Here is a 13307-nt window from a genome sequence, read left to right as displayed (position 1 = left end):
TTCCTGACATTTAATCCTAGTAAAAAATCCCTGTCTTAGGTCAGTTAGAATCACCACTTTATTTTAAGAATGTGAAATGTCAGAATAATAGTAGAGAATTATTTGTTTCAGATTTGATTTCTTTCATCACATTCCCAGTGGGTCAGAAGTTTACATACACTCAATTATTATTTGGTAGCATTGCCTTTAAATTGTTTAACTTGGGTCAAATGTTTTGGGTAGTCAAATGTTTTGGGTGAATTTTGTCCTAATCCTCCTGACAGAGCTAGTGTAACTGAGTCAGGTTTGTAGGCCTCCTTGCTCGCACACACTTTTTAAGTTTAGCTCACAAATTTTCTTTAGGATTGAGGTCAGGACTTTCCAATACCTTGACTTTGTTGTTCTTAAGCCATTTTGCCACAACTTTGGAAGTTTGCTTGGGGTCATTGTCCATTTGGAAGACCCATTTGCGACCAAGCTTTAACTTCCTGACCGATGTCTTGAGATGTTGCTTCAATATATCCACATATTTGTCCTTCCTCATGATGCCATCTAATTTGTGAAGTGCATCAGTCCCTCCTGCAGCAAAGCACCCCACAACATGATGCTGCCACCCTTGTGCTTCACATTTGGGATGGTGATCTTTGGCTTGCAAGCCTCCCCTTTTTCCTCCAAACATAACGATGGTCATTATGGCCAAACAGTTTAATCAGACCAGAGGACATTTCTCCAAAAAGTACGATCTTTGTTCCCATGTGCAGTTGCAAACCCTAGTCTGGCTTTTTTATGGCAGTTTTGGAGCAGTGGCTTCTTCCTTACTGAGCGGCCTTTCAGGTTATGTCGATATAGGACTTGTTTTACTGTGGATATAGATACTTTTGTACCTGTTTCCTCCAGCATCTTCACAAGGTCCTTTGCTGTTGTTCTGGGATTGATTTGCACTTTTTGTACCAAATTACGTTCATCTCTAGGAGACAGAACACGTCTCCTTCCTGAGCGGTGTGACGGCTGCGTGGTCCCATGGTGTTTATACTTGCATACTATTGTTTGTACAGATGAACGTGGTACGTTCAGGCATTTGGAAATTGCTCCCAAGGATGAACCAGACTTGTGGAAGTCTACAATTGTTTTTCTGAGGTCTTGGCTGATTTATTTTTGATTTTCCCATGATGTCAAGCAAAGGTAGGCCTTGAATTTCAAGGTAGGCCTTGAAATACATCCACTGGTACACCTCCGATTGACTCAAATGATGTCAATTAGCCAATCAGAAGCTTGCCAAAACTATAGTTTGTTATCAAGAAATTTGTGGAACCGTTAAAAAACGAGTTTTAATGACTCCAACCTAAGTGTATGTAAACCTCCGACTTCAACTGTATATTGGATAAAAGTACAGACACAGAGATTCAAAATGCTTTATCATACATTATACAACGGGTGGATCTAATCCTGAATGCTGATTGGTTAAAACCGCATTCCATCCGGTGTCTATTCCACAAGTTACCACCGGCTAAATCTGTGACGTTAAAAGCCTATTTACTCTGTTCCATCTGACTGCAATACGTTGTCTCATCAGCCCAGCCAGGCACTTTATAAACTTGATATTTACTATAAAAATCATCTAGACATTATCTCACATTTCTTTAAGACTAACATTAAGTTTTCAACAGCAGAAATTTGTATAAACATTGCTGTCTGTCTCACCTGCATTTGCAACATTGTTTCAACATTCAAATTAGTTGTGGCATAGTAATGAACGTGTCGGGACGAGACAGACAGGCAGGCAGCGTTTCTCAGCCAGTCGAAATCATGAATCAGCTGGCATCATTTTTATGGATATATACAAAGAAATGTAAATTGAAAAAGGTCAAATGAAACGAAGTGCAGCTAGTTTGCAGTCTTTCCAGCTTCAGTTTGAAATGATTGTGTTAGCTGTGTTGTTGGCTAGCTCCTCTGAACAATAGTGTCCTGACGAGTGAGCACAATTTCTATGCCAGGCAAAATCGCGCTTCATTAGCTTATTGTTATGGACGCATCCAAATAAATGTATCTTGAAAACAGCTTAAGCAAATGCAAATGCAGCTACTTTGCTGTTATTCTGGCTGGACTTTTTGATGTGGCTAAGTTAGCCGTAGTTGGCTAGCTAGCAAGTAAGCAAAGGATAAGAACATTGCTAGCCACTAACATTTAGAACGAACGACTGGGTCGTGTCCATAGATATAGAATAAAAAGACTGAATGACTGGGTTGCGTCTCTGGCAACCGAACCGATAGAACGAACGATCAGCCGGCTTGGGTAGCAACCTTAGAATAGTGTCGGGACTATATCTTGTGGAAGGATAAAATAGTATGAATAAATTCATCAAAATAACATTTTTAATGAAAATATGTCAATCCTTTGAATATGTTGGTAACCCGTTGTATAAAAGTGATAATGCCCTCGAAGCCGGTGTTTGGAGCACTTCGTCTCGGACCTAACAACACCAGTGCTAATATATCCTCCAAACACCGGCTAAAGCCAACTTCATAATAAGTGTTGGTAAATGTGCTATGTGGGTCAGGGCCAGCTGTAAACATGTCTTTCCCTCATACACCCCCCTCCTGGGATGACGTCTCTTAGCCGTGCATCCTACGTCAGAGCAGCATAAGCCCAGCAGCACAGACGCTGGTCGGAGGGTGACAAATTGAGGAGGTTTTTGGGGATCAGGGCTCTGCAGGGCATGGATAAACAGCAAGTCTGACAGATCAGACAGGGAATGAGGACATTGATTTTCTCCCAAACTGAAGCGTAACAATGTGACATTTGCTCTTGCATAATTCTTCCCCTAGTGCCATTCCTCCACCCCTAACCCCCACCCTTACCGAACAAGCTCTTTTCCCCTGGGGACACTGCCTTCTGTCTACACAAAACAGAGACCCAACCCAACAAATACACACATAAAGCCCTGAAAGAACAGAACACAGTAGCGGTTTATAAAACCACTGCATCCACAACGTCCACTGGCTTAGGGAGTAATATAGGGATGATTGCCAAACGACTGCTTCTCTCTCTCTCTGTCAGCCTTTCCATCTGTATAATATTGCTGCATGCAGAGCCAGAGCAAATAAACCTATCTATTAATAGTTATTTATAGATGGAAAGACCTTTAAAATAACAGCATGCAGAATTTAATTAAACGCTCTCTGTGTAATTACCTGACGCCACATGTACACCTCCCTAAATGTGGTGAGTAAGCCTGCATGACGTTCTCCCAACAATCCAATTCCTGTCAAACTGCTCACACACACTTTTAGGAGGCTAATCTGGGAAAGTGAGGTGTTGAGATTTAAGTGATAATGGCTGGGCAGGCAGGCTTTTTTAATTGTGCATGGAGGGGATGTGAGGATGGCATCATACCATATGCTATTCAGGATGTGAATGATCTCATCGCTACTTGACTGGACCTGGATAGACCTCTTCTCATCAACACACAACCTTTTCTCTCATGTTTCATACTATATTTAATAGTGTATCTGTGTATATGTGACATGCTGGTGGGAAGTCTCCTATTCCTTCACATGGAGATATGTGTGTATCCTTGCTGCTTACATAACATGGTGACTGTCCTACATTCCCCATTGTAAGCATCCTCTTCTTCATTGCCATTCTCTTTCATCTTCAGTGGCTCACTCTCTCAGGGAGAGAACAATCAACTAAGTCTTCAAACAAACTGTATTCATGACATATTCCCTGTGTCTGTGGGTAGCTATCTTCCAGACATTCTTACTGAATGAAAACACACTGTGTTTGTGTTTTCACGCCCAGTTAGCTGAAGGAAGTTCATTCATACAATGTTTCTCGGAGATGTGATTCTGCCCAATCAGCTAAGTCGTGGAGAAGCTCCACCCTGTGAAGTCATCCCAGAGATCCCGCTGTGATCCAGCCAGCCAATCACACGTCAGTTTAGCTGCAGGTCCTCCTCTGAGTGCTCTGCCCAGCCTGTCTATGAATGGTGGGCTGTTTGAGTGACAGAGAGACTCCTCACTGGTGATGGGGCCCTAGTGTGTGTGGCACCACCCACTGCCTGTCTCCTTCCCGTCCCCTGCCACACATGTGCGTGAGCACGGTACCCTGGCAGCTGCCGAATTCAAGGTGCCGTCTTTTCAATTAGGGCGCAATGAATTACCTTTTCAGCCCATCGAGTGGCCCAGGGAGCTGCAGCCAAGAGGGCGCCGGTGGTATAATGATGCCTGGCACAATAGCGCCACTGTTCTCCGGCCCGTTCCCAGGAAACCACACAACATGCGCCATTGTGTGCCATGTTTTGCTAGCTGACCACGTTGCCCCGCATTAGCCAGAGAGACAGAGAAGCCTGGCTATGCAGTAAGCCTCACATCCCAATGTGGTTGGTGGAGGCCGGTGACACAGTAACACAGGCCATGAGGGGCTGCTGCTCGATGGAGACCCTGGGTTTATACACCTCCCTCTGTGTTTGATGTGCTAAAATAATTTTGCAAAAAGCTACTTTTGAAATGCGGGCAGGGGAGGTGAAGTGGGGGTGGCGGGAGCAGGGGTCATCTGAGGGGACCAGGGTCAGTGAAGAGGTCTGGAGCACTGAGAGAGCGAGAGCACTGCCGCTACGCTTATACCTTCCCGATTAAAGAAAGAAATGGCAAGCTATAACAAAAGAATTAGGTCCGCAACTGGTTCTAAGCTGGTCGTAACTGGTTCTCCTGCCTTTCATCTCCTCCTTCTGTAAGTTGCACTGTGTGTGTGCCACCTTGTCCCCCTACTCCATCCGCCCTTTACCCCTGTTTACGCTGCATAGCTAATGGGGAAATTAGTTGTGGGGGCTTTCAGGGACAGCCAGGGAGCCGTGGTTGACAGGAACAGGGAGACGCATGTCACAGGAGCCTTTCAGGGGCCTTTCAGGGCCTGTACACCAGCAGCTCTTCTTATACACCACTGTAGGGGACCTAGGATACAGGGGTCCCTCACAAAGGGGCCCGAACCATCCCTCACAAAGCCTGGAATGTCACAGCTAACTGGGGCCTTTCCTCTCATAAGCAGTATAGAGGAAAATACCTGTCAGCTGACAACTAAATAATGCTGGAGATTCTCCCCGGAAACAAAGGTTGTTTATCAACTTAGTTTTCTGACTTCAATGATTACGGCTGGTGCTTTTATCTTACGCTTGACAAGCTGACAACAGAAAGCGTTTGTGTTGTCAACTCCTCCAGCGTTCTTAAAGTGCTTTATAACTAAATCAAATGAAATTTTATTGCCCGTTTAGACATATTTGCAGCTGTTATTGCACGTGCAGCGAAATGCTTGTGTTTCTAGCTCCTACAGTGCAGTAATACCTAGCAATACAAAACAATACACACATCATTCAAAATATCAGAACGAGCAATGTCAGAGTCCGGAATATAAATACACTACATGACCAAAGGTATGTGGACACCTGCTCGTCGAACATCTCATTCAAAAATCATGGGAATTAATATGGAGTTTGCTGCTATAATAGCCTCCACTCCTAAGGGAAGGCTTTCCACTAGATGTTGGAACATTGCTGCGGGGAATTGCTTCCATTCAGCCACAAGAGCATTAGTGAGGTCAGGCAGTGATGTTGGGCGATTAGGCCTGGCTCGCAGTCGACATTCCAATTCATCCCAAAGGTATTCGATGGGGTTGAGGTCAGGGCTCTGTGCTCTTCCACACCGATCTCGACAAACCATTTCTGTATGTACCTCGCTTTGTGCACGGGGGCATTGTCATGCGGAAACAGGAAAGGGGCTCCCCAAACTGTTGCCACAAAGTTGGAAGCACAGAATCGCCTGGAATGTCACTATATGTTGTAGTGATAAGCTTTCCCTTCACTGGAACTAAGGGTCATAGACCGAACCATGAAAAACAGCCCCAGACCATTATTCCTCCTCCACCAAACTTTACAGTTAGCACTATGCATTCGGGCAGGTAGTGTTCTCCTGGCATCCGCCAAACTTAGATTTGTCCGTTGGACTGCCATATAGTGAAGCGGGATTCATCACTCCAGAGAATGCGTTTCCATTGCGACAGAGTCAAATGGCGGTGAGCTTTACACTACTCCAGCCGACACTTGGAATTGCGCATGGTGATCTTAGGCTTGTGTGCGGCTGCTTGGCGATGGAAACACATTTCATGAAGCTCCCGACGAACAGTTCTTGTGCTGAGAGGCAGTTTGGAACTCAGTAGTGAGTGTTGCAACCGAGGACAGACTGTTTTTACGAGCTACGCGCTTCAGCACTCGGCAGTCCCGATCTGTGAGCTTGTGTGGCCTATCACTTCACGGCTGAGCAGTTGTTTCTCCTTGACGTTTCCACTTCACAATAACAGTACTTACAGTAGACGCGGCAGCTCTAGCAGGGCAGAAATTTGACGAACTGACTTGTTGGAAAGGTGGTATCCTTTGACGGTGCCACGTTGAAAGTCACTGAGCTTTTCAGTAAGGCAATTCCTCTGCCAATGTTTGTCTATGGAAATTGCATGACTGTGTGCTCGATTTTATATACTTGTCAGCAATGGGTGTGGCTGAAATAGCAGAATCTATTAATTTGAAGGGGTGTCCAAATGCCTTTGTATATATAGTGTATATACTATTTACTGTATGTATAGTAGTTATATAGGATGAACCATGATTACAATACAGTATATACATATAAAGTGGGTAAAACAGTATGTAAACATTATTAAAGTGACCAGTGTTCTATGTCTATGTACATAGGGCAGCAGTCTCAAAGGTGCAGGGTAGAGTACCGGGTGGTAGCCAGCTAGTAACAGTGACTAAGGTTCAGGGCAGGGTACTGGGCCGAGGCCGGCTAGTGGTGACTGTTTAACAATCTGATGGCCTGGAGATAGAAGCTGTTCATCAGTCTCTCGGTCCCAGATTTGATGCACATGTACTGTCTCCACCTTCTAGATGGTAGCGGGCTGAACAGGGCATGGCTCAGGTGGCTGAGCTCCTTGATGATCTTCTTTTGACCCTCTCCACTGCGGCACTGTCAATGTAGAGGGGGGCATGTTCCCTCTGCTGTGTCCTGTAATCCACGATCAGCTCCTTCATTTTGTTGACGTTGAGTGTGAGGTTATTTTCCTGGCACCACTCCGCCAGGGCTCTCACCTCCTCCCTGTAGGCTGTCTCGTTATTGTAGGTAATTAGGCTTGCCACTGTTGTGTCGTCAGCAAACTTGATGATTGAGTTGCAGACGTGCGTTGCCACGCAGTCATGGGTGAAGAGGGAGTACAGGAGGTGGCTGAGCACACCCCCTTGTGGGGCTCCCATGTTGACGATCAGTGTGGCGGAGGGGTTATTGTCTACCTACCACTTGGGGTCGGCCCGTCAGGAAGTCCAGGACCCAATTGCACAGGGAGGGGTTCAGACCCAGGGCCCTGAGCTTAGTGATGAGCTTGCAGGGCACTCTGATGGTATAGGTATCTCATAGGTATTTCTCTTGTCTAGGTGGGATAGGGCAGTGTTCAGTGCGATGGTGATTGCATCATCCGTGGATCTGTTGGGGCGGTACACAAATTGTAGTTGGTCTAGGGCAGGGATGGGCAACTTTGATGGGGGTGGGAAACACCAAAAAATCGGAACTCACCATGGGGGGCATGATCCACACCCAAACCCACATCCACACCCAATCATGTAGTCAGAGCCTTTTGGGAGCCCTAAGTGAAATTTTGTTTCCCCCATCTGTGAGCAAAACATGTAAGCTTTAGAATTAATTTCCTGCAATTTTACACATTTTGCCATGGGCTGTAGAGAAGATATTGCAGTTTTAAAGCAAGTTTGCTGAAAATCTACATGTTCTGCCCCGGGGCGGAGAGAAAAATGTGCAGTTTTACAGCAAATTTCCTGCAATTCTACACTTTTTGCCATAGAATGGAGAGAAATGTTTGCCGTTTTTAACGTGATATCTGAGTGAGAGTGACTAACAAAATCAATGGGGGCCCCATGGTCAGTAATTCAACCATGATTACGATATTATTAGATAGCTGGTTGCTAGACTAAAATACCAACTAAAATACCAACTAACATACCAATCTAACATACCAATCTAACATACCAATCTAACATACCAATCTAAAAAATGTTTGCTGACATTGTCACACAGCCAGGAGTGGTGAGTGCAGAGTCAAGCGCAGAGGGCAGAGGATAATGGGGAAAACCGAACTTTATTACGGTATCCAAAAGTAACGCCAAAAACGACAGGCGAAAATAAATATGTCTAACCCAAAACTGGACACCAAACAGTCAGTGAACATAACACGCAACCAACCTAGACAAACAGAGAACAAGCCCGCACAAAAGCAGGCGGGCCTAACAGGCTTAAATAGCCCTGAAACAAAACTCAAACAAGAAACAGGTGCAACCACGACGACCGCCGAGCGCCGCCCGGACAGGCAGGGGAGCCACCTTTGGTGGAAGTTGTGATAGACATGTTGAGTGACTGACATAACAAGAGAAAAACTGCTGATGCACAACCACATCTCGAAATTGCACCGTGTGTATTCTATTATTCTAACTCTTAAGAGTAAGTTGAGACCCCGATTGAGTTTTGTTTTGTCTTTGGAAATGTATCCGCAAGCCTACATAAGAGACGCAGGCCGGATCGCCAGTTGCCCATCCCTGATCTAGGGTGGAGGTGATATGGTTCTTAACTAGCCTCTCAAAGCACTTCATGATGACAGATGTGAGTACTACGGGGCGATAGTCATTTAGTTCAGTTAACTTCGCTTTCTTAGGTACAGGAACAATGATGGACATCTTGAAGCAAGTGGAGACAACAGACTGGGATATGGAGAGATTGAATATGTCCGTAAAGCATCCAGCCAGCTGGTCTGCACGTTCACCTGGGGCCTACCAGGAAGACACAGACAGTCTCATTATATCTGCCAAGAACAGGCCTCATTTATCTTTCAACATGCCTCTTAGGCCAAGTCATTGTTAACACTACCGCATTGGCACCTTGATTGTAGCAGGTTAGTGTTTTTGGTCATGAATCTTGTTTTGGAGGGAGCTCTGCAGAGTGGTCACTAGCAAGCACAACCGCGGTCATAAAATCAGATTTTAAACATAGCTCTAAACCTTAACCCTAACCACACTGCTAACCCAAATGCCTAACCCAAACCTTAAATTAAGACCAAAAAGCACATTTTAGTTTTCATGAATTTTTACAATGTAGCCAATTTTGACTTTGCTGCTGGCATATCTATCGGAAATCTCTCAGTTCTGCCTCTAGGACAAGACTCATCCCAATAAACGTCCACCTGCTTGATTGTATCCAGTATTTAGGGGGAAACCTAGTCGTTAAGCATCGCTGAATGTATTATTGTAATAGATTTATATTCAAGTTGTATAATTTGTATCCCCAGATAGATGGCTGTGCAAGATGTGCAAGATAAGTGAGCTTATCTGCATTTAATGAACTGTTTGTAATATTCCAGTGATTATGAACATGATTTACTCATCAGTTGTAGTCTAACTGCCACGTGTCTATTCTGTCACAGACTCCTGAAGGAAAAGAGGACGACAGCCACAGCACACACACATACTTACACACACACATGCACACGCACACACACTTACACAGACACACAAACACTTACACACACACATTTACACACAAACACTTACACACCCACACACACACACATACATTGAAGCAAAGATGAGTGAAGATAAAGCAGCTGAAAGTGTGGAACCTGCTCCTGCAGTGCCAGTATCAGCTCCAGCACCAGCAGAGATGAACTCTATTCCCAATGGGAAAGGCCATGAGACTGGGGAGGAAACCACAGCAGCAGCCAAAACACCAGCAGGAGACACCACAGAGCAGTAAGTATACACTCAGGTACAAGATAGCAGACTGCAAACATACTAAAGAATACATAGGCTTTTCATCTCTAAAAGTTCAGTAAACACTCTTTCAGATAGAAGATAACCTCATCCCCAGGCTCAATTGCTTTCGCATTTCATGTTTGACAGAGAGAGAGACGGCTGGTGGACAAGATTAGATACACAATAGCAGACAAGAGGAAACTTTTCAGCTAAAAAAGTATACACTCAGGTACTAGGTATTAGGCAACATTTTACGTTGGTCGAGAATGAAACTATTAGTGTTGAATGTGATGTACTTCCTCACTGAGCCTTATCGTGTCAGAGAGGTGAGGTGAGCTCTGCTACTGGCTGCCTAGTCCTGCGTGCGGGCTACGGCTGTGACCTACTACTCTCTGAGAGTGTCACATGTCTCCCTTCACACACCCCACAACAACAACACTACTCTTTGTTAACTACTGTGGATATGTCTGTGGAATTGTGGGTCATGCGTACCTAGTACTACCTAGCGTCAGAGCCTGCGTTCGTTTGCCCTACTAATCATGAGGTCACCTCTATCAGCATGGAACAGACCTGGCCCTTAGTCACAGGAAATTACATAAACTGTTTAACATGTACAGTGTCTCACCATGAGCCCTTAAGTAGTTGAATACATAAGTTTACCCAGACTGTGTCATTTTCTGAGGGTGTGTTTGTTGTTTTTTCTCTTTGTGCTTTCATTGGATGATGGAACGTCTTTCTCTACGGTACTTTGTAGGGAAATTGTTCCCAATAGTGCCCAAAATGTCAGGTATGTGACATTTACAAGGAAGGGATATGTTTCAGTGTACTGTTTCTCACCATTACAATCATGAGTTGTGATAAGGACAGAACAGTATCAACCAGCCCCGGACTCCTATAGCAGTTCAAATCAAATCAAATCAAATTTTATTTGTCACATACACATGGTTAGCAGATGTTAATGCGAGTGTAGCGAAATGCTTGTGCTTCTAGTTCCGACAATGCAGTAATAACCAACAAGTAATCTAACCTAACAATTCCACAACTACTACCTTATACACACAAGTGTAAAGGGATAAAGAATATGTACATAAAGATATATGAATGAGTGATGGTACAGAACGGCATAGGCAAGATGCAGTAGATGGTATAGAGTACAGTATATACATATGAGATGAGTAATGTAGGGTATGTAAACATAAAGTGGCATAGTTTAAAGTGGCTAGTGATACATGTATTACATAAAGATGGCAAGATGCAGTAGATGATATAGAGTACAGTATATACATATACATATGAGATGAGTAATGTAGGGTATGTAAACATTATATTAAGTGGCATTGTTTAAAGTGGCTAGTGGTACATTTTTACATAATTTCCATCAATTCCCATTATTAAAGTGGCTGGAGTTGAGTCAGTATGTTGGCAGCGGCCGCTAAATGTTAGTGGTGGCTGTTTAACAGTCTGATGGCCTTGAGATAGAAGCTGTTTTTCAGTCTCTCGGTCCCTGCTTTGATGCACCTATACTGACCTCGCCTTCTGGATGATAGCGGGGTGAACAGGCAGTGGCTTGGGTGGTTGTTGTCCTTGATGATCTTTATGGCCTTCCTGTGACATCGGGTGGTGTAGGTGTCCTGGAGGGCAGGTAGTTTGCCCCCGGTGATGCGTTGTGCAGACCTCACTACCCTCTGGAGAGCCTTACGGTTGTGGGCGGAGCAGTTGCCGTACCAGGCGGTGATACAGCCCGACAGGATGCTCTCGATTGTGCATCTGTAGAAGTTTGTGAGTGCTTTTGGTGACAAGCCGAATTTCTTCAGCCTCCTGAGGTTGAAGAGGCGCTGCTGCGCCTTCTTCACAACGCTGTCTGTGTGGGTGGACCAATTCAGTTTGTCCGTGATGTGTACACCGAGGAACTTAAAACTTTCCACCTTTTCCACTACTGACCCGTCGATGTGGATAGGGGGGTGCTCCCTCTGCTGTTTCCTGAAGTCCACAATCATCTCCTTTGTTTTGTTGACGTTGAGTGTGAGGTTATTTTCCTGACACCACACTCCGAGGGCCCTCACCTCCTCCCTGTAGGCCGTCTCGTCGTTGTTGGTAATCAAGCCTACCACTGTAGTGTCATCCGCAAACTTGATGATTGAGTTGGAGGCGTGCATGGCCACGCAGTCGTGGGTGAACAGGGAGTACAGGAGAGGGCTCAGAACGCACCCTTGTGGGGCCCCAGTGTTGAGGATCAGCAGGGTGGAGATGTTGTTACCTACCCTCACCACCTGGGGGCGGCCCGTCAGGAAGTCCAGGACCCAGTTGCACAGGGCGGGGTCGAGACCCAGGGTCTCGAGCTTGATGACGAGTTTGGAGGGTACTATGGTGTTAAATGCTGAGCTGTAGTCGATGAACAGCATTCTCACATAGGTATTCCTCTTGTCCAGATGGGTTAGGGCAGTGTGCAGTGTGGTTGCGATTGCGTCGTCTGTGGACCTATTGGGTCGGTAAGCAAATTGGAGTGGGTCTAGGGTGTCCGGTAGGGTGGAGGTGATATGGTCCTTGACTAGTCTCTCAAAGCACTTCATGATGACGGAAGTGAGTGCTACGGGGCGGTAGTCGTTTAGCTCAGTTACCCAGTTGAATGTTATCCTATGTGATTCCAATATTCTCTCAGAGAGAGCGTCCTTGAGTTGTGGTTTTACAACATTGTTCTTGCTTCATGTTCTTATGACTGTGCTTTATTCCCATGAATCCCCACAGAAGTGAGGATCCAGAGGCCAACCTCGCAGAGAGTCAGGAGTTCCTGTCTAACATGGAGGACAAAAAGACCACACGCTTCACAGATGTAAGTGGAACCTATAGGCTGCTTTCGCCCCAGTGGATGGTTCAGATGAATCTGTAATGTGTTTATTCTCTTCTTCTGTAAAGCAACTTTGATTGTTGTAATCATTGTGCTAACAAGCGTGTTCACCTCTATGTGTTTCTCCATGGAATCAGTTTGAGGGGAAAACCTCTTTTGGAATGTCAGTGTTCAACTTGGGCAACGCCATCATGGGAAGTGGAATTCTGGGATTGTCGTATGCCATGGCCAACACAGGGGTCGTTCTATTCCTGTGAGTCAACATGGATGGATGGATGGATTAATTATTAATTGGATTAATGGATGGATGGATGGATGGATTAATGAATGGATGTATGAATGAATTCATGATTGTGATGAACATAGATGACCAACAGTTCTATATGATGAATGATAAGATCAATTGGTACTGTAAATGTATGTACATGGATGTAAACCCAGTCAGGCATGTGCACATTAGCCACAAATGTTCCTCTGATTTAATTGCATTCTGTTTAGTCCCTCTGAATGGAGCTCCTCCCTGGACAGAAATAGCCCTGTAATTATTTAAAGGCAATTAACCAGGCGGTAAACTCAGTATGTGACTGAACAGTCACTAGATAAAAGGCAAATACGGCATCATTACTGTGA

At 44.9% G+C, this 13307-nt stretch overlaps 1 protein-coding gene across 2 annotated transcripts in view; it reads left to right on the top strand.

Annotated features, from left to right (window-relative positions):
• The window catches only part of LOC120065214 (sodium-coupled neutral amino acid transporter 3-like), a 78393-nt gene that overhangs the window by 21191 nt on the left and 43895 nt on the right, over positions 1 to 13307 (top strand). For both annotated transcript variants that reach the window (XM_039016014.1, XM_039016013.1), the window contains exons 2-4: positions 9505 to 9829; positions 12578 to 12662; positions 12815 to 12930. In XM_039016014.1, the coding sequence (XP_038871942.1) occupies positions 9666 to 9829; positions 12578 to 12662; positions 12815 to 12930 (365 nt within the window). In that variant the 5' untranslated portion in view covers positions 9505 to 9665. The remainder of the gene's footprint in view (positions 1 to 9504; positions 9830 to 12577; positions 12663 to 12814; positions 12931 to 13307) is intronic.

The sequence above is a fragment of the Salvelinus namaycush genome, chromosome 20 (assembly GCF_016432855.1).
Source record: "Salvelinus namaycush isolate Seneca chromosome 20, SaNama_1.0, whole genome shotgun sequence".
Taxonomy (NCBI): Eukaryota; Metazoa; Chordata; class Actinopteri; order Salmoniformes; family Salmonidae; genus Salvelinus; species Salvelinus namaycush.
The sequence above is the reverse complement of the archived record's forward strand: the minus strand, read 5'-3'. Positions and strand labels throughout refer to the sequence as shown.